Source organism: Dasypus novemcinctus, chromosome 11 (assembly GCF_030445035.2).
Source record: "Dasypus novemcinctus isolate mDasNov1 chromosome 11, mDasNov1.1.hap2, whole genome shotgun sequence".
Lineage (NCBI taxonomy): Eukaryota > Metazoa > Chordata > Mammalia > Cingulata > Dasypodidae > Dasypus > Dasypus novemcinctus.
Window position 1 is genome coordinate 47,540,433 of NC_080683.1, and position 23,043 is coordinate 47,563,475.

The 23,043-nt window shown below is 37.4% G+C and overlaps 1 protein-coding gene across 5 annotated transcripts in view; it reads right to left on the reverse strand.

The window, feature by feature from the left end:
• The window catches only part of FILIP1 (filamin A interacting protein 1), a 427,722-nt gene that overhangs the window by 115,574 nt on the left and 289,105 nt on the right, over positions 1 to 23,043 (reverse strand). For all 5 annotated transcript variants that reach the window (XM_071218557.1, XM_071218558.1, XM_071218554.1 and 2 more), the window contains one exon: positions 13,351 to 13,632. In XM_071218557.1, the coding sequence (XP_071074658.1) occupies positions 13,351 to 13,632 (282 nt within the window). The remainder of the gene's footprint in view (positions 1 to 13,350; positions 13,633 to 23,043) is intronic.

The following is a 23,043-nucleotide window of genomic DNA, read 5'->3' on the forward strand; positions in this document are numbered from 1 at the left end:
AGGCATTCCTATCTCTCCACATCCTCTCCAGCACTTGCAGTTTTCTGACTTTTTAATAGTGGCCATTCTAATACATGTGAAATGATCTCATTATAGTTTTGAATTGCATTTTCCTCATAGCTAGTGATGTTGACCATTTTCTTCATGTGTTTGTGGGTTTTTTTTCCTGCCATTTGTATTTCTTCTTTGAACAAATGTCTATTCAAGTTTTTTAATTGGGTAGTTTGTCTTTTTATTGTTGAATTGCAGTACCACTTTATGTATCATGGATATTAAACCCTCACTGGATATGTGATTGCAAAATATATTCTTCCATTGAGTCAGATGCCTTTTCACCCTTTTTCACAAAATTCCTTTGAGATACAAAAGTGTTTAATTTTGAGGAAGTCCCCTTTATACATTTTTTCTTTTGTGGCTCGTGCTTTGGGTGTAAGGTTTAAGAAGATACTGCCTACCATAAGATCTTCAAAATGTTTTCCTATATTTTCTTCTAGAAGTTTTCTGTTTGTAGCTTCAATCCCCTTCCCCTGTCCCTTGGTGCCCTCATCTGTTTGCTCATTGTTTCATTGTGGTGTTATTTTGTGCTTGTTGCCTGCTCTTTTTTTTTTTTTTTTTTTTTTTTGCTCTTTTTTTCTGTTCATTGTCTGCTTGTTGTTTGTTTTTTCTTTAGGAGGCACAGGGAACCAAACCTGGGACCTCCTATGTGGGAGGCAGGCACTCAACTGCTTAAGCCACATCAGCTCCCTGCTTATTTTGTTTTTACTCATTGTCTGTCCATTGTTTTTGTTCAATGTCTGCTAGTTGTCTGCTCAGGTTGTAGCTTTTATATTTAGGTCCTTGATCCATTTGAGTTAATTTTTGTATAAGGTGTGATATAGGGATCCTCTTTCTTTATCCAGACCTTCAGCACCATTTGTTGAATAGACTCTTCTGACCCAGCTAGGGAGCTTAACAGCCTTGGCAAATATCACTTGACTATAGATGTGATGAAGGTCTATTTCTAAGTTCTTCATTTGGTTCCATTGGTTAATTTGTCTATCTTTATGCCAGTAATGTGCTGTTTTTACCACTGTATCTAAGTAATATGCTTTAAAGTCAGGAAGAGAGAATCCTCCAACTTTGTTCTTCTTTTTAAAGACATTTTTGACTTTTTGGGGCCCTTACCCTTCCAAATAAATTTAAAAATTGGCTTTTCCATTTCTGCAAAAAGAGATTGTTGGGATTTTTATTGGGATTGCATTGAATCTGTAAATCAGTTTGGGTAGAATTGACATCTCAATATTTAGTCTTTCAGTTCATGAAAATGGAATGTCCAAGAATTACAAAATTTTTGATCCCCTCTCTGCTGTGAGTAGACAACAGTGTGATAGCTATGGAAGTTCAAAAGATCACTGCAATGAGGCCTCCCATTACAGTAAGACTTAGGAAAGGATGAGTTTTTACAGTCACCTGTGTCATGTATCACAGATGAAGAAGGTGGAGCCCACCCATATCCCTCCCTATTAAACAATTATAACCCTGGAGAGAAAGAAGTACACTATATAGAGCTTCCAGTGTTTAACTCTTTGGTGACCCAGGAACATCTTCCACTCAGGATGTCTGTTTCTTTTCAGAAGAAATCTTTCCCCAAGTATTTTTCAGTCAGCCTACCTGGTTAACTGGCCCTTCAGAAGCACATGTCACATGCTTAAGCAATCCTGTAGTCCTCTCTCTACATCACAGGATTAAACATGGTGGCTTCCTTTTCCAGCATCTGTGTGAGTGAGTCTCTCTCTCTACTTCCATTTATATCAAATGCAGCAAAAGGGCGGAGACTCAATCTGAGGCATGCCTCAGATTGGTAGTCCAATCAAAAGCCCTAAAGTGATCTTATCAAGTAATCTAATTAAAGGCCCCTCAACTGATTTTAATGCAGTCAAAAGGTATCACACTCAGAGGAATATATTAGTTTACAAACCAGTATCTCTCTTTTGGGGATTAATAAAATAATTTCAAACTGTTACACATATCTATCTATACATATATATAATTTTTCTCATGGTTCCAAGATTGCAAGGGTTATAACATGCTATGATGGGGCATACATATTTAAAGTTCAGTAACAGTAACACCACTGTTCAAGGTTTGAGTGTGGGTTTTGATCTCATGACACCATTTTCTACATCTGCTTAGAACATACAAACCCTTGGCTTACAGCTGATTTTCCACATAAATTAGCTATTCCCCACAGACCTATGGACTTGCAAACGTGCTTTCATTCTTACTATTTAAAAAGGCATGGGGAGAGCAGAGAGTCTGCTAAAATTTGTGCTCATCATTTCCTGTTTCCTTTCAGGCCCCTGATTAGGAAATGTTTAACATCAGGTAAGTGTTGCTGGAGATTAATGGCCGCTGTTTGGAAAGGTAAATAGAAGTGCTTTCCTGCCAATGCAAACATATACAATGTTGAGGCAAAAGACTGTGTCCACAGGTTGGATTACATGTTAGCTGTAGAGAACCAAGCTAACCATGCTCTTAGTTAATCATTTTATGTCCTTTCTCTCTAATATGCACTCACATCACAGTGCAATAATTTCAATGATTTTCATGAGTACTCTGCATTCTTTTTAAAATACAGATGTTTGAGATAAAAATAGTTTTCTGTCAACAACTATATGTTGAGCCCTGACTGTGTTTGGAGGCTGATCGATGACTGGTTGAATTGGTGCATATGAAGTCAGATTTCAAATCTCACTTGGGCCAGTTAGCTTTGCAAAGAAAACTATTCCATGACCTTGTCTGACTGGTAATGTCACCAGGCAAACCCGATGAAGCCACAGGTCACACAAGGTTCAGAACAAACCCTCTATCACTACTGTACAAGGAAATGGCTCCTCAGGAGCACTGAGGCTGAAAGGAGGGGAGTTCACGAGGAAGAAGGTATCTAAGAAAAAGCCATTCTTTACTAAGTTTGGTGGCCTTTAGGAGTGTCACTGGAACAGCTCTGAAGAGAGTAGGGAATAAAAGAGAGGAAAAAGGTAGCTTGGGGATTTATAAGCAATGTTAAGGGGTTAGAAATTATAAGCAGTCCCAGTAGAGTGTTATCTCACTAATTTGGATATAATTTAAATTCAAAATGGTCTAGTCATGCTGGTCTGCATTTTACTTTTAAAAACATCGAATGACTATAAAAGAAAGTGTTATAAGATTTTCTACACAATTTAATTGCATAAACCAGAAAAGTGCACCAACTGAAAGTGAAGATTTTACTTTACCTTTCAATGTTTTCAATCACCAATTTGACAATGGCATTTGGCCTCTGTCACAACTGGATCATTTCAAGTAGTTTTTGCTGCTCAGTTTATTAAAATCTCACTAAGCATGAATAAAGAGCAAGATTCAGTGGAGGAGATGAGGCAAACCCATGAAGAGAAACTATAAATCAATTTATAGTTGATCAAAAAAGTATCCCATATTTTGTAAATTTCAAAATTTGCCATTTTGTTTTGTATTGGAAAAAATCCTATTGGCAAATAATAGATGTTTCTTCTCCTTATCTGTGGAATAGGATACTCTTTTCCAGTGAGTTGGCTCTTCCACTTAGGCTACTAAAGATAATAGTCATATATTATTTCTCTGGTATACAATAGGCTCTTAATACACAATTGTTGATTTAATGTCGTTTAAAATCTTTAGTTTTCTGTCTTTAGCACGAAATAGAATTATTATGAAGAAAAATGCTAAAACACTATGATACTACAATTCTTGGGAAAGTGTGCTGAAAGAAAAGAGAACTGGTTTTCGGGTCAGAATGGTGTGTATACCTTACTAGAGCACCCTTAGGGGGGTTTACTTAAAGCCCTCTGAGCCTCTGTTTACTCCTCATCTAACTTTTCAGGGTTATTGTAGTATGAAAAATAATGAAGATCCTGGTACATAGGAAGGCAACATGTGAAGGACAGGTGAAAAATATACACATTGTTATTTTTCTTTTCTCATTTCACATATCTTTTTAAATGGTTTATTTGTTTATTTATTTATTTCTCCCCCACCCCCTCCCTCTATTGTCTGCTCTCTGTGTTCATTCACTGTGTGTTCTTCTGTGTCTGCTTCTATTCTTATTAGGCAGCTCCAGGAACCAATTCTGGGACCTTCCAGAGTGGGAGAGAGGCGATCATTCTCTTGCTCCACCTCAGCAACCTGGTCTGCTGCACCTCTTATTATTTCTTCTCTGTGTCTCTTTTTATTGCATCATCTTACTATGCCAGCTCTCCACACGGGCCAGCACCCCTGCACAGGGCAGCACTCCTGCACAGGACAGCACTCCAGCACACACTCCACGCAGGCCAGCTCACTGCAGGGGCCAGCTCGCTACTTGGCCCAGCTTGCCTTCACCAGGAGACCCTGGGCATGAAACCCTGGACCTCCTATATGGTAGACGGGAGCCCAATTGCTTAAGCCACATCCGCTTCCCAACATTTATTTTTTTAACTTGTATTATGGAAAAGTTTCAAACATACACCAAAGTAAACAAAATCGTCTTATCTCATTCACCCCATCACATGCTTTTTTTGGGAGCTGGAGTAGGTCATGGGATAGAGCATTTTAAAGTGAATTCCATATATCCTATCATTTCATGCAGCAATAAGGAGATTATGACGGCAGTGTTCTCAGAGTAGGATCCCATCTGGCCCCTGGTTGAGAGACAGCGCTGCCACCAGTATTGGCCTAACACACCCAAGGAGAAAATATATACAGTGATGCAGTATATTAGATACTATGACAAGTAGAAGACAAAGCCAGAATATTGGAACATTGTCACCCTGGTCACCATGCTGAAGGTTCTGACAAAGCTTAACCACTGGATTTAAACATGCCAACTTAAAAAAAAAATTCAATTTTTGTTAAAATTTATTTTAACCAATTGGCACTACAAACTAATTTTCAAAAAGCATATCAAGTACTTTATAGATAGTATCTGTATTCTAGGAGTTTAAAATAAAAAATAGTTTTTATAAAAAGAAAGACATGAACAGGGAGAGGTCTTATTAAAAATAGTGAAACAATATGAAAAAAAGACGGGGAGGAATTTAACTCTGTGAGGATATAGGCAACGGAATAGGGTGGAGGGAGAAAAGGAGAATAAACACACAATCAGGAGATTAGAGAAAAAAGACCCTAAACATATCATGTACAGATTTCCTGAGGGACAGAGAACTTGCTGACAGTTGTTCCAGGTTTAAAGAACCCCAGGAGATGTGATCAATCCACTTACCTTTATTTGAAAAGTTTTCAGGCCCCCAACAAGTTGGTACTAAGGGCTATGGAAGAGTTAGCAGAGACAGGATGGGCAGGGGGAGATGAAGAGGCAAGGAAGGGGAGGTCAAAAGAGAGGTGTGTAAGTTAGTCAGGGACGGTGGGATGATAGAGTCAACATGCTTAACCTAGATAAAAGGGCTATTTCTCCCTTAATGAAGAGAGGGGAGAAAAGGAAGGCAATGAATGGAGATTTTTGAGATGGAAAGAAGTAGAGAACTCAATCTCCTTAGTAAAGTAGATCAGTGCAACTGTGGGGACAGAGGGAGGATAAGGAGGGAAAGGATAGGACTGGTGGGAATTCAAAAGGAAAATCTAAATCTACAGGCATAGAATATTTCCATCTTTTGCAGAAGTTTCTATTGGACAGCACTGGTCTAGAATTTCCTCTCACCTGAGCTTCATACCTAGCAGGGTTGTACCTGACATCTTCCCTTGGAAGTCCTTCTCGAATCACAAACTTATCATACCTCAATTCTACTCTATTTAATTTGCACATTTCTCATTATGCTTCTCTGTACAAACTAATATGTGAAAATGGATCCATGTGACAAGAGTACATGCCCAAATAATTGGGAAATATTTTCACAGGTAAGTTGGGATATTTAGAAAGAGTTTTGTTTATTAAAACAATATTGACCATCTTCACTGAGAAAAATACAGATAAAAATGCAAATATAGAGGGGCAAATCTCTAATTTCACATATAACCCTTGTTTAGTATTTCTTTACCCCTATTTAGTATTTCCCCACAAATCAGTCTCAAAAAATAATAAAAATTCTTATTTTTATGGAATACTTTCTTTGTTAAGGTGTTTTAATATTTCTCAATAAAATCAAGGTTCCCCCTTGTAGGGTCAGTGAGTCCATTCTCACTGAAGAGAAGCTAACTTTCTAATTCTATTAGGAACATTAAAAGTATTCTGCCTGAGCAATGAAAGTCAAACACCAAAGCTCTTTGACAAAATGCTGACAATACTACTGGACACATGAGATTCTGAAGCATCATATGCAACAAAGGATTAGATCTAATACTGATTTTAATCAGAAAGCAACTTGTCTCTTTTCTGCCTCCTAAAATTAGCAAAGACATACCAGCCTCAGCACGCTAACCATTTTGGTGGTGTGAGGTTTCACTGGGCAGCCTCACTCATGGTGACCTCAGCCCAGGATTCTAAACATGGAGCATATTAAGTGCATGTGAGTCATCAATTTAAAAAGCCATGGAGAGTGGCTGAAAGTCTCATTCTTCAGAAGCATGGGGGCTCTAGGGGAGGTCTTATCATATTACAATGGAACGCATTTAGGAAAAGAAAACCCATGTCTAAAGAAAAAGTGCTGTAGGATAAGCCTGTTGTGCTAGTTTGTACCAGGTAATCCCATCTGAACTGATAATTACCATCCCTAATGAAGCCATGACATCTCTTATTAAAGATGACAGAAAAATAGAATCATAGTATTGTAGTGGGAATATCACTGTAAGTATTTGTGACCATTACTGGTAGCTCAATAGTAACATTATGAATACCAGGGTATATAAACTTTACATATTTCAAAGTGTTCTGCAGACATTAAAAGATTAATCTTTAAGACTGCCTTATCGGATGTGTAAATAATACATAATCTTCACTATCACTGTTTGGCCCAGGCGTCCTCACTTTCCACAGTACATAGCTTTGCTTCCTTCTTGCTGAGAAAGCTGAGGCATTAGTGACATCTCCCTCAATTGCTACCCCTCAGCTAAAGACTTATCACCACCCGCACCTACCCTACCCCCTTCCCTCTGTCACAGAAGATGAAGGGTCTCCCTCCTTTTCAAGGTCAAAAACAAGGTAAACCCCCAAACCGGTACCTTTGATTTCCTTCTTTCTGCCTCCTCCAAGACTCTGATTCATCAAAAACCTTTGTTCTTGTTTGTGTCCCACCCTGCTCCTTTCTGGCCTTGAAATCTCTTGTCATAAGCACAGTAAAATCTCTTTTATCATTTAAAACCCTCGTTGACCTGAGTTTCCCTATAGGTACAATCCTATCTTTCTCCACTTTCTCATCCATACTTTACCGAATATTATCTATTGGCTAAATTTAGGAATTACAACTATCACATAAGTAGGAATTATCCCCATAATACAGATGGGGAATAAACTGAGGACTAGGATCAACACTACTAAGGTCAACTACTAAACCTTTTGATTCTTCCCCATGGACTTGGTATTCAAGTCACACCATGGTAGCCTTTTACTTTTTAATAATCCTGCCTTTCTCTTAAAGCCTAAAAGAAAACCAAAGCAACACAGTGATTTCAAATCAGGTGGTCAACAATGTGACCTAAGGGACTACCCTGTACCAGAAAAAAATTTTCTGCCACACTAAAGAACAGGGAAACTTGGCCTCTTTGGCTGTATCAGAACCCAGCAACTTTGGTTAGCTCTTGCTAAAAAAAAAAAAGATTTCTTATATTGATTTTCAATAGGAGGTTATACTATTTCTTCAACTTCCCTTCATTTCTCAACCCACAGAAAATGAGTGTAAGCTCCACTGAAAGTGTTCTGACAAACGTGACCAGTGACCTCCAGATTGACAAACCCAAAGAACACCCTTCAGTCCTGTCTTATTGGACCTCTCTGATGATTTGACCAACCTCTCTCTTATTCTGACAATATTGACACCCTTGGTTTCTGCATCACTCCTCTCCCGTGATCCTCATACTTTCTGATTGTCCTTTTTTGACTTCTTACTGTAAATGGGAGCATCCAGTAGTTTTACCTCTACCAAACGCTTCTCCATTGAAACAGGCTATTCTCCGATGAACATATTTTCCCACTCACTTTGCTTGAGTTGATCATGTTGGTCCCTATCTTCATCTCTACCTGTTCAAATCCACCTAGGCCTTAAGAGCTGATTCTTTAGTGAAGCTTTTCCTCATCTCCTGAGTAGAAATTAATCTTTTCACTCCCATTGTTTGCATGACAATTGTACAAATTTGTACACTGTACCTTATAAAATACTGAAACTTATACATGTCTCATCCATCTTTCCAGGTCGTGTAATACTCAGTCCTTAAAACTGTGTTTGGCACATATTTGGAACTCATCAAATTTGAGCTATGAGTATTATTATTTTTCATCTTTGTATTCCTCAAACCTCCAGTATAGCAACATGCCTTAAACATTGTAAAGGCTATCCACTTCAATTAATTTTTTAATTAAAACTCTGAGAATTGATGAACTCTCTTGGTGAGAAAGTCAGATAAAGGGCTCACCTATAGTAGGTGGTAGAGCAGTAAATAGAAGCTAGTGAGTGATATTAAAGAAAATGGCCGGGAGCCCCAAAAGGAAAGAATACAGAAAGCTTCCAATAGTCCATAGGCATATTATCTATTTCATAAATTATCTTTGAAATACAATGTCTTCTTCTGCCAATCACCCAGCATAAAGGAAGGTTTCTCAGTATAACCATTCCTCTATCTCTGAGTAAACATAGCAAACACCAAAGCCAAATGGAATGGTAGTGCCTTATCTAGTTCCATAATCTAGTTTTCTATGGACCTTCTTACATATAGGTAATGATGAACTAACGAAAAATGATGAAATCCAATTTGAGACTGATTTTTATAAAATGTATTCAAGTGAATACATTATGGGAATTTATTATATAAAATAACTAAATATTTGCATATGGAAAAAGTTAATTTGTGTCACATTCTTGAATCATTTTACAAGAATATCTTTTGCCAAGTTTTTGGTATTATTCTGTATTGCTTTTCTTAATTAATTTTATTGAAATGTATTCATAAACCATAAATCTATCTAAAATGTACAATCAATGGTATTTGGTATAATCACAGAGTTATGAATTCATCATGCCAATCAATATTAGAGCATTTCATTACTACAAAAAAAGAACAAAAAACAAAAACAAACAAAAACTGTACCCTTTAGGAGTCACCTCTAAATCTCTTTATACTTCTCCTGCCATCTGTACCTGCTAATCCATTTCTGCCTCTATAATTTATTTTGTATTTACATTGTGTGTAGATGGAGTCAAATAATATAGAGTGCTTTTGGCCTAGTTTCTCTCACTTAGCATACTTTTTTTTTTTTTACCATTGATGAAAGGTTATTAATATATTACTTTACACTGCTGTCCATATTTTACTTTGGTTGTATGGTTGCCCAAATATCACCCTGATATTAACATCTTGTAACATTAGTTCTGTTCTAGAGAAAAATATTTTTATATATGCACTGTTAACCATACTCATTTTTCACAAGAGGGTTCGCTATGCTATATAGTCCCATGTTCATTTTGTATGTATTTCTTTTTGATGTGAGTACCATTTCCCTTGAACTTTGTCATTTTTTAGTACAGCCAAGTTGACTGGCTTCTTTAGAGTCTCCCAAGTGCTATTTTTGGATAAATTCAAGGAGAAATTAATCATATGCCTAAAGTGATGGTCTGGGTGTACTATTTCATTACTTTCTGTTTAGTCTGGGAAATATGTAACCAGTTTTTCACCCAAAGAATAAAAACGTTCCAATTTATTAAAAAATACTTGTTATTGGAAGCACTCAATGACAGAAGTATAATAATGGAAGCCATCCAGACTACTTCTATGAAGACAATTCCAGCAAATCATTGTGCTTATACACAAGCCTACATCCACTGAGGTATGGCTTGAAACATCTGGAAGATTTCCCTCCCCAAGACAAGTCTTTAAGACAAGACTCCTTAAAGTGCAAAAACCCCTGAGAGAGACAACTTCATTTCTAATACATACCATTAAAGGAGTAATGCAAGAAATCACAGGATACCTGTACTGACCAACAAAACAGCAAATCTGCAAATTTTGCAAAGAGCTAACACAACAACAAAGACCATGCTGTTTATAATATTAGTTTGACAAATACCCACAGATCTCTCAACAGATTCAGAGGTGGCAGGTCACTATCTTTCAGAAAATACACAGAATTGTCTACAGTTTCCAAAATTCTGGGTCAAGTTGGAGAGAATCAGATAAGTAAAAGGAGTCCGAGAAGGAGAAAATTGGCTTGAAAAGTCTTCTCCTTTTCCACAAATCACTTCTAAGGTATACCTCCTCACGGCAGACTTGATCTCATTCTTATCTCCTCAACATCATAAAGCCTTTCCTCGGCAAGTCTCCCTACGCCTTTTGACCTGTAGTTAATATCCTCCAAATCACACTGTTGCACAACTCCAGGAAACATCACCCATAGAGTAGTCAATATGAAGCCCCCCCGAGTTGGTATAGTTCAACCTGCATGGCTCCATGACCATTTTTCCTCCCTATCCAGATTTCACTAAACTTCAAAATTCAGATCATATTCTACCTCCCTGAAGTGAATAAAACCTTCCTCAATTTTTCTTATCTAAAAATTTCATCTTATCAAAAATGACTTTGACTACCACGTTTGCAATATGAGTTCACTGCAAAGCAATTCTGGAGACCAGGGGTCAATCAATATAAAGGTCCGGGGCTCCAGTTACCCTTGGGTTTCCCATAGTGTAAGTGCTATAATGAGAAGGACATTAGACAGAGAGTCAAGGAATTTGGATCTCACACAAACTAAATGGCTGTGTGAATTAGGGCAAGTCACAAAGCCCGCCTGAGTGTCAGTCTTATATTTGTAATAGAAAGGAGGTAGATAAGATACCTCTCAGCCCAACATTTCATAAATACTTAGAATACCACTTCTGGAGTAAGGATATTTGAGTCACATTCAGCTACCCATAAAGGGAGCACAATAGGTAGTCTTTAGAGCTCTGACAGACAGCTCACTCAATCATCCATAAATGTCAAGTCAGATGACGTAGGCCTCAGCTAAGGATGACTTGCCTTATGATGCTGTCTATCCCTGATTATCCTTCTAGCACCAGCCCGTTAAATTTATTTTTTTCTTCTCTCTAGTCTGGCAAACCTGCCACATAGCTGCCACATTTTCACCAGCCAGTCACACTTGTTAATGCCAACTGCTTTCTGCACTCAGTTACAACACACACCCCATCATGTGACAATGCTAATAGAGAACAAGTGTCTGCTACAAGAACCTATATCTACAGTTCTAAATATAGGAACATCTTCAATTTAAACAAATCTAATATTGCGAAGTCTACATTTACAAGTACATATACTTACAAATATATGCGCATGTGAATTAATATATGTATTGTGAAGAGATTGTTTGCAAATGAATTCCTTAAAATACCAGGTCTTTCATTCCTCCTTTCTTCCACTGTCTCCTCCACAAATATCTTAAACCTTTTACTTATTTGCAGTTACTCAGAATTACATCTATTGTGTAAAGTGAGGTATCCTGTATTTATGAAGATTAATGAAAAGCAAAATGCATTTTCCTTGGAGCTTGCTGGCCAATTTCTTTAGTGTTCTGGTTGTGTGGGCTAAGATTTTGCATGCCTTTGCTGCAGAACCATATCCAGGACCACCATGAATCTTGAATACTTGCCAGGGTCCACCATGATATAACAGCCTTCTACAGAAATTAGAGACTGGAAGAACCATGAGTTTCCTAAAAGTCACCATGACTGGAGAGAAGTGAGCTGATAACCTTGCTTTGAGAAGGTTCCCAAAGTAAATGTACCTTCCACTTAAGTCAATAGTTATTGTCTGGGGGGCATTCTTAAAATTTGGAGTAATCTATTCTACCTCCTTACATAATAAATGTTAATCAGCAAAACATTAACCACATTTCTGGGAGTGGCAAAGCTATTTTTGTTAATAGTGGTGCTCTGGAAATTTTCATCTTTCACTGTGAAGTTCAAATGTGATTTTTCTCAGTCTATAAATAGTAAGTTCAATCATGTTTGTTTTTTTTTTTTTAAACAGTACCATCATGCTTTATATTCCTCTTTACCCCAGGGGTTTCCTTATCTGTACACACACAGAGATGAGAACAGGAACAGAGCAAGTTGGCCCACCCTAGCCTAGGGTAGGTACAAATAACCTCTCTGATGCCAACATCACCAGTGAGACAACAAAGTTTCATTTCATGCAATTGTTAGTATCCCTCAGTAGCTCCTGCAAGCTAAGAACCTAACAAAAACAAAAAGATAAACAGCAGCTCCTCTTAAGTCACCCTCTCCACACATACACACATGTGCACACAGGCACACACACAGTTATTGTTTCTCCACTTCCAGAAATACAATTGTCCGTGGCTCAGAAATTCTGAGAAAGCCCAAGCTCCCTCCTGAATTCCTAAAAATATGGTCATAATGGGAGGGACCTGGCTCATGACAGCAAGATAAGGTTGGTGGGGGTGGCACTCCAGAAAGAACACTGGACCAAGAATCAGGAGGTCTGAGATGAGATTTGGACAAGCCATTTAACCCTCCTGGGCCTCAGTTTCCTCATTTATTTTAACTAAATACAGATAATGACATCCATATTTTTATGGAGATGAAATGAGGTAATAGACTTGAATATACTTGGGGAAAATATCGGGTTGTTCACAGTGCAAAGGTTCCTGTGACATGATAGAAAACTGGGGCTGAAGAAATGAGAAAAGGTAGAAAGCAATGCTGGTTTCAGCAAATTCTTTTTTCTCTCTCCCTTCCTTCTTTCCTTCCTCCCTTTCCATCTCTATCTCCATATCTACTCTGTCCCTCTCTCTCATTCTTCCTTCTGGAAAAAAGCAAAAGTAAAAATTGACCTTATCTCTCCATTCTAATAATCAGGACTTTTTTACCTTTTCAACAACATTCAGTGGATAAATCAGATAACCTCATTGTTAAGTACCTACTAAGTGCAAGGATACATAGTAAATTTTTACCAAAGTCATATTATGAAGAAATGTTCTTTGTCTAGAGAAGCTTGAAGCTCGAATCAGCCCCTATTCACTCATCCATTCATTTGTTCAATCAACAAATATTTATTCAGTGCAAACTTAGTGCCAGGTACTAAGGATTTAGAAATGAACAAGACAGACATAGTGCCCTCCTTATGAAGTTAATAATCCAGTGAGGGAGAATATATAGCTTAAGAACTAGAGAAATAATAATTGAGAAAACTTGACTCTACCTGCAGCTCCCCTTCCATTATACTGAGTAGCTGGATGAGGTCTTCTTTGGATAATTCCAGGGATTTCTTAATCTTTCCTTTACTTTCTCCAGATGGCTTTAGGAATCGTTTGACAGTTCCTGAGGCCATGGCGTCATCCTCCTTCCTATTTGATTTGTTCTTCTTTTTCATATCTTCTGAGAGACTTCTATCATCGGCATCGCTAATGATGGAAGACTTGGGGCAGGAGATATGCCCATTGGATGAACTTTCACCACCTTGGTTTCGGGATCTCATTCCCACCTATAAGACATGATAAAAGATAAGACTTTCTTTCCTACCAGTTGGAATTATTTTTTACTTTATTAATTACTTGGAAACTTATAGCAGTTTTACCACGTCCCCAGTAAGGAAAAGCCAAAAGACCAGTCTCCATTAGTTTCCCTATAACTTTAATGAATATTCAGGAAAATGCTTTGAAGGTCTTTGGAGGAAAAAAAATGATTCTATCTTGACAAATATCTCAAGCTGAATCAGGGTAAACCTTAGCAGTGATAAATCATATTGATTGTATGTACTCTTCATATAATGCTATAAGAATGACACTTTAGCTCTGATCTTCCTCCCAAAAACACATTATCCCAATCTAATGATGAGAGAAACAGCAAACAAATCCCAGCTGAGAGGCATCCTACAAAATGCCTGACCAGTGCTCTTCAAAATTGTCAAGGTTATCAAACATAAGGAAAGTCCAAGAAACTGTCAGAGCCCAGAAGAAACTAAGAAGACATAACTAAATGTAAGATGATATCCTGGATGGGATCCTAGGAGAAAAAAATGAGGAAATCTGAGCAAAGCATGGACTTTAATTAATAATAATGTGTCAACATTGGTTCATTAATTGTCACAAATGTACGAATACTATTGTAAGAGGTTCATAACATAGGAAACTGGATGTGAGGTACATGGGAACTCTTTGAACTATATTCACAATGATTCTGTGAATTTAAAACTGTCATAAAATAAAAGGTTTACTTTTTACAAATTTATTCTAAATTAAGTCTATCAGATTAATTCAAACCTGAAATGGCCAGGAACAAGCTGGAAGTCACAATGGGCAGAAAAATTCACATGGGGCAGAGGTGACTTTACATAGGAGGTAGGACAAGAGAAAAGCAAAAGGAAGAAGAGGATGGTGTAGTTTTTAGTGATGTGGAATTGTATTTTCCCACAGGCTTTTTTTCAGAATCAAGCCTTTTTGAGTAAATCATTCACTGCAATAAGAACAAGAGCACCAAGAATGGAATAAAATAGATCAATTTCAAAATCAAAATTTTAAAAATATTTTGAGATAAAATAAATTTTAAAAAAGACCAAGCAGCGGCTAAGATACTAGTTTGCCCCTTTGGTAGCACATTCATTCATTCTGTGATGAATGCTTTGCAGACTTTTTCTCAGTCTCTGAGCAAAAGAATTTTACCAACAGTTATGTTACAGGTGAATATGCTGGGTTCAAAGAACTAGAAGAACTAGAAGAAAGCTCTATTATTCTGAGAATTTTACTATAAAATTTGCCTGCACCCTTAAATATAGTAGCCTAGAGCATGGGCTCATGTATAACAAGTCAATTCAAAGTATAGAGAGTTTTTTCTCTGACCTCCTAACCAGCAGGTTTTCCATTATTCATTCCAGATAAAACACAGGAACTTTGTTATCTGAAAATAGACCTCCATTATGAACCCAAACATACTGGAGAAACTAAGGAAAGTTTTCAAAACACTTATAATAGAAAAATAAATATAGAGGAGAACAGCAAGATGGTGGCAGAGTAAGGAGCATCTACATCAGCTTCTGCTACAGGGTATTTAGTAAACACCCAGAGCTCTCTGGAGATAGCTGAAGTACCGGTTTGGGGGCTCCAGGAGGCTGGAAGAGCATCCTGCAACATCCTTGAGCGAATGGAAGGAGGAGACTGCCCATCTGCAGAGATTCGTAAGTAAAGGGCTCCGTGCCACAGAGGCAGGTGCCCATCCTCCATTGGGGACACAAGTCCCTTCAGGAGCTGTTCCGTGGCTGGAATTCAAAGCTCCACTTCTCCAAAATGAGGGAGGAAGAGACGATTGGGCACCAATTTCAGCTAATGATGAGTAAATTCAGCAGACTAAAGTACAATGCTGAGAACAGTTAAAGTCTGAGCCTGTTCAAGCTAGAAAGAGGCTGATAGCCGCCATCTTAACTCCACGCCTGGCATGATGGGAAGTGGGGTGGACTGAAAATCCCAATGCTGGTGGGGACCAGCTTCTTTCCATCCAGGTCAGATTGCACTCTAGCCTAGGCCCCCATGCCACCTCCAGCAGGGAGGAAACTGCAGGGACCTGCACCAGCCTCTCTGGGAAATTACCAGCTAAGCCATGGAGGCCAGTGATTATCCTACTCTGGCAGCCCGAGCCACCCCTGGAGCTGATCTGTGGCTGGAATTGGAAGCTCCATTCCCCAAAAACAGGGGAGGGGGACAGCTGGCTACTAATTTTGGCTACTGATTGGTAGACTCGGCTGGCTGGGATATAACCCTGGGAACACCTGGGGGGTGAAACCTGTCCAAGTCAAAAAGAGCCAGTGGCTGCCATTTTGACTCTGCCCCCAGCCTGAGGAGAAGCCAGGCTGACCAGAAAATTCAGTGACTATAAGAACCAGTTTCTTTCACCCAGATCAGCCTGCAGCCCTAGCCTAGGCTTCAGCCCCAACTTTGGCAGGGAGGAGGCTGGCAGGCCCTGCACCAGCCTATCCAGGTAAGTGCTTGTACCTTTGACTGGAACAGACTGAAAATTGGAAGTCTACTGGAGCAACTGTAGTCATCTTGGACCCACACTGCATAGATTGCAGCCCACATCTGCAGCTCCATCCCTGCCCCAAGTAGGGGAGAAAGGGATGAGAATCTTCATCAGTCTCTGTGGGCAACTACAGTCTAGGCCTGCATGACTTGCTTTACTCAACACAGCTGTGACTCTGTCCCTACCCCTGGCAAAAGAAAAAGTTGGAAGAAGCTTCTTTGGTCCCTGGCACAATGAGGGAAGCTTGAGCCTCCACAGCTTACATCATCAACTACATGCTTGTATGATGTTATATGTTTGTTTTGTAAGTTCACAACTATTATTATACACTTATTGTTTATGTCTGTTTATGTATGAGTGATATACTTCAATAAATTAATTTAAATAAATAAACATAGCATGAGGTTTCTTTTCAGATTGTGAATATTCAATTCTTTCAACCAATCTTGAAATCTGAGTTCATGCTCCTTTTTTGAACTAAACTCTTATAAGCAAATGGATCTTTTTGGGTGTGTGTGAACTTTCTACAGTACCCTAACTTTGAATAATGTAAACTGAAGAAGTGCTCCCTGATACTGGCTCCCAGCTTTCTGGTGCACTCAGTGATTAAGTGATTAGTTCTTGGAAGGTTAGAGCATCTTTTGTGCTTTATTGCTGAACAAAGAGAAGATGTTTGTAATAGAAGCCAGAGCTCTTCAGAGCAGACCTACTGAATTATATCACAGCTTGCTTGTTGGTAGACTAGGAAGACTCAAGCTCTAAGTCAAAAAACAAAAACAAAAAAGTAGTGATGAATAATAAAACGTTTCAAATTTAACTGATGACTTGTTATACATCATAACCAGATGCATGGATTTTCCAAATTGAATTATGACTCCTTAGGACTCCATATCATGTATGAATTCCTTTTATCTCAAATAATTTTTACTATAAGTTCTTGACGCTCTTTGAGTTGATCCATCAAATACTGACTTGACAATTTCTATTTGAATGGGGCAATAATAGAAATCCTAGACAATAGTTCTCAAAACACAGGAAGTGAGGGGGTGAAGTTTTAAACTTAGTTATATGCAGTCTTGTATTTGTGTCTTACTCTATAATGTATTTGTGTCTAATGTCCTTGAATCTTCTCTGTCTTTTATAAGATCTGCAGCATTAGGATATTTGTAAAATAGGAAAAATGCATTTCTAGCTATGTGTCTTTCATATGTCTTTAATCATAATTGTATAGCAAGTTGAGTCTACTTAGTACAACTTTCTTTATATTTAGTTATTTCTAAAAATTTCATCTTGAAATTAATTTTAAGTAAACTTTATTGTAGTATAATAGTAATGAATTACAGGGAAAAAATCCATACATGTTAGAATTATCTAATTAATTCACATTAATTCACTTTGGCTAGTGGAAAATCTCATGTGGTAAAACCCATGATAATAATTCTGACTTAGCAAATACTTTTTATCTGTGACCTGAAAATTCACATTAATTACTTTTCCTTTGACATGTGCACATGGATTTTAGACCTTTCTTTGTAAGCCAAATAGGTTTTCTATCTTTATCTCCATAACAAAGTCAGCAATTGGCACCTGTTCTATCTCAGGAATGCAAAAGTACTCAGAGATAACAAATAAGTCATGAAATATTTTAGGAAGGAATTCTGTCAGGAAGAAAAATGGAATTTCTCAACAGAGTAACATGTCTGCCACAATAATGTCCACTTTAAAACATTTTATTGTATTTGGTAGGGAAAAACGATACAGATAATAATGGACTTCCATGGATCACATTTATGAGTATCACATGAAGTGATATTCATAGTCTTTCTTATTTCTAATAGCTCTCATTTACTGTGTTTCTTAAGTGCTACACATTGTGCTAAGTACTTTACGTACAGAATCTCATTTAATATTCACATCAACCCTAAGTAGTAGGTGCTATTATTCCAAGTTTTACAGAAGAGGCCATTAAGGTTTAAGGAGAGTAAATAGCATAGTTTTACCTAGATCACATAGCTACTCCTAGTGAGTAGAAGACTTGGGATTTGAACCCAGTGCTGATTCCGAAGTTCATAATTCTACCTACTCACTATATGATCTTCCTTTAAATTCTTTAACACATGTAAATTCAGAAAGAAAAAAAAAACCACTCTGTAAATCATATAATCCAGACAAAATTTACAAGGCACACAAAGACAATATTTCCTCCCTATGTTGGTTTGAGTCTTTTGTGGACCCCAGAAAATTATGTTCTGAAATCAAGCTCATTGTGAACCATTTATTAATTAATTAAGGGCATTTGATTAAATTGCTCCAGAAGGGCATGACCAAGAATGGGTCTTAATTCCTTTACTGGAGTCCTTTATAAATAGAGGAATAGAAAGTCACAGACAGGGGGGAATGCTGCGGTGACACAGAAGCCTCCAAAAGTTGAAATCAATGAACCTGGGAGAGAAAAGCCACAGAAGGAGCAGCCCAAAGCAGAACTAACAATAAGGCCCAGCAGAGGAGAGAGATGAGCCAAGGCTGCCATTATTCCCTGCTATGTGCCTGACTGCCCACAGCTGAGCTTGGGAAAAAGGGAGCCTAAAGGAAAAGGCAGAGACCAGCAGAGCTGCCACTGTGCCTGGTCACATGGCAGGATTACAGAGTTGCCAGCAGCCAACTTTCCATCAGGGAGAGAGCTTTGCCTGATTCCTGGATTTGGACATTTTCCTCAGCTTATAAACTAATAAATCCCATCGTAGAAGCCAACCCATTTCTGGTATATTGCTCCCAGCAGCTTTTAGCAAACTAAAACCCTCCACTCCCTGTCACTACAGAATTTGAGAAACTTATGCAAACATGTTCTTCCATAGACATTCTTGCAAAGTTCACAAAGCAATTGAAACTAGGCTACTAAGCAAAAAATGCTTTTTCTAAAATGTTTAGCCTGCTGCAGAACTTGTCAAATGATGCACTATTCAAAACCCCTTCTGATAAGCAACCTGGTCAATTAGCAAGGGAACAAGGCCATGAAAACAGGATGCAAAATCTGAACAAGGACCATCACAGACATATTTTGTTAAAAGCCCCAGAGCTGAACAATAGAAAATATTTAATCAGAGTTGGCCAAATCCTGGTTATTGTGCTTACAGGGTAGTAGACAGGTAACAGAAAGGCATGTGGCACTCCAAAGGCTTCTTAGTAGTTGACTGCATTATGGATATGTAGATAACAAACTTTCTGAAAGAAGCCAAGAATACCTTTGCTTCATCTGAGTATACAGCCTTTGAAAACAGTTCTCAGCAAGAAAAAAGTATAAATAAACTGAAGATTAGTATCAGACTTGTAACTTTTTTTAAAAAAGCAAAAACAAAGTTCTTTAGAGTACAAATTCTTCTCTTTTAAGAAGAAAATTACACTAACATAGTTCATGAAATACACTTACGTTTCCTTTCACAGTAACCAGTTGGCGATTTTGCCGACTAGGGTAGGAAAAAAGGGGAGACCAAATACTATTCCAAACCTCCCTCTGTTATCTATGGACATCTTTCCTCTTGATTTTTTGTTTTGCCATCCCCCCAACCCACCCCCTCCCATTCTTCCATTTGTCAGATGAATATTATCAGAATCAGAAAATGTAAGGACATTGAGTCATTTATGCTGGACTAACCAATAAACTAGTATTTCTAGAGCATTCAAACAAGTGAAAAGAAAAGAAAAGCATACAGGGATTAAAAAAAAAAAAAACTTCAGCAATTAAATACCCACTCTAGTTCCCATGCTTCTTTAGCTCCTGCAACTTGACCTTAAGCAGTCTCACTCCTGCCCTTGTTCCTTTCAGATTTGTCATTTCCTGTTATGATTCAACAGTGGTCACAATACTACCCGTACCCACCACCAATAAAAACTTCTTTTCTGCATATGTTAGATTTTGGCATCTTTCCTAAGCTTCTAAAGTATCTAATCCCTTTCTATTCTTGGTTTTATTTTATCTATATACATTTTCAAGAACCTGTCTAGTGCATAGAGTAAGTTGCCACAATATTTTTATTTATACAATTTCTATTTTTAAATTACTTTATAGAATTATAAGGAAACGCTATAGTTCATAGTAAAAAGGAAGCACATAATTACAGGAAAGCCTATTTTTTTTACAGTGTGGCCTGGCCAAGGGCCTGCAGCAAGCAGGAATTTTAGAACATTACCATGGAACTGTGTTGATTCTTTTAGACATAAATGTCAATATCCAAAACACCAGAAACTAACAAAAAAGGAAAACATCTGTTCTACTTTTATGTGACCAGTAAATTTTAAGATGTCTAAGACTAATTAAATCAACTAGTTTATTCTATACTAATACCAGATTATTCCCCCAGTATACCTTATTCACTTTGTTAATTCTAATTATAAATATCCCAACTCATGATATATTCAAACATTTCCCATCAGTTTATCTTCCTAGCTGGTAACTCCAGTAACACATACTATTCAAAACTGTTCCTAGGCTTGCCCCTAAATTTTTTTTTCTTTTTTACAATTTTCGTTCACTTCATCCTATGCAAGAAGTTATGCTAAATAGTCTTTCATATCGTATTATCTACATTCATAAAATCCTCAAAATGATCAATGTTTTTGCTTATTAAAGACATTTTAAATCTATTAGGGGAGATCTACCCAGACCATTTGAAAAGTCTTCTAAACTTTTTCACGTAATGTTAGAATTTAGGAAAGGGGATTTCCTTGAGGTCACTGCAGTGATGTTGTAATCAAAAGGTCAAGGAAAATATCATAACTGTGACAAAATAGAAAAATATTATTCTAACCCTGCTTAAAGCCATGGTGAAATATTTTATGAAGTTTTGCTTAATATCCCTCAAGGACAATAAGAGCAGACCTGAAAAAATTTCCTGAAAGATATCAAAAAGGAAGAAGAGGGAACTACCATAATATAAGAAATCTTAAATTCTTTGAAGTCTGAAGGAATGTACAGTTTAAGTGTTTTAAAACTTGGAATGGTAGAACAGCATGGTCTTTCTTAACAATACTTTGATTAAGTGTTCAAATCGATTACCTCTTTTATGATAATGTCGCCATCATCTGCCCTTTACTTTTGATTCTCACCAACCATAACCTCAAATATAAGATCTTCTATTTCCAGAAAAATTTCCAGTGTTACCTACCAATATCTCCCATACATTTACCATGCTAGTTTACTCACTAGCTACAAATCATGTCAGGCATATTGTATTTTTATATCTTTGCTCATATTTTTTTCCTAAAATGGTCTATTCTTCCCCTGTACTCTTTGGCCTCCCTTGACCATTCCAATAGCTGTCATTTCTCCTTCTTCTACAATTTTATATACTTACTTGTTCTCTGTGTTTATTACTTGGCACTTTCATACTTTCCTGTATGATTGTTATTGCCCTATGCATATAAAAGAGATAACAAGACTTCTTTGTATCATCAAAACACCAATTGATATTGATAAATATTTGATACTTTGATTTTGTAAAATTTTACATATTGGAGAATAGACATAGAACTTATTACTCCCCAGAAAAAATGATCAGATGAAAATATAAAAAGAATCAAGAAAGATTTAGCTGTTCTTATAGCTAACAGACACCAAAAGCAATTAGGAATATTTGGAGAAATTCTTAACCCTAAAAAAATACATTTTTAATTAAAATAACATATATACTTTGTGATAAACATGCTCAATAGAATGCTCACATTTATCTCTACTCCCCTGAAAACAACTAAAAACAATAAACAAACAAAATATGACAAAGAAAGCATGAGTATAAATAGCACATGAGACATGTCAACCCAATTTTGGATGATGGGAAATGGGTCAATGAGTGTAATTTACTTGTACACTCAATTGCTGGCCTTGTGGGAAACCAAAAAATATTAATGTTTTACTCCATGGTTCCCTGGAAGAGATTAGGATTTAAAGGCAATGGGCAACTCCAAAACTGGAGTGTGGGATAGGAATGAATATAGGATAATTACGTATAATGTATCTAAGAAGTAGTTACATCTCCAGATCTCCTCTTTCAGTACCACCTGCTAGGGGACCATTCTTCCCTAAAAATGGTGGAAAATAGAAATTTTACTCTCTGGAGAGGTTGTTAGCAAGGCTCCCTTGGGGATACCAGCTGAGCTGACAATTAAGAATGACAGTGAAAATAGGGGAGACTGAGAGAACATCTGTGTACTGAAGTGTAAGATCCCTTTCCAACTCCCTACTCAACCTCTGAAGAGGATGCCTCTTCAGAAAAATTGACCAATGAGAGCAACACCTACTCTCCAGTTCATTGGATCAAGGCCCCTTCTCAATTAGAGGTGGAGTGGGCATCACCATCCCAGAATCCTCAGGATTGGGGAATAAAATATGGACTAGAGTAGACTTATTGTTATTCTTCTATAGACTTATTGTGATTTGAGCAAGGGTAAAAATTATGTAATTGATGTGGAGGCAGTGGCCACTGCAAGTTCTGAGGGAAGGGAGAGGGAAAAACAAGTGTAATGTGGGGGCATTTTTGGGACTTGGAATTGTCCTGAATGACACTGCAATGACAGATACAGGCCATTATAAATCTTGCCATAACCTACAAAATTGTGTGGGAGAGAGAGTAAACTACAGAGAACAATCCATGCTTAGTGGCAATGCTCCAAAATATGTGCATCAATTGCAACGAATGTACCTCACTAATGAAGGATGTTGTTAATGTGGGAAAATGTGAGAGGTATGGGGACTGGGGCAAATGGGAATCCCCTATATTTTTTATGTGCCATTTGTATAATCTAAGTATCTTTAAGAATTTTTTAAAAAATAAAATAGAGACCTAAGTAGATACACATTTTAAAGTAGAGCCAGTGAATCAGTCCAGCA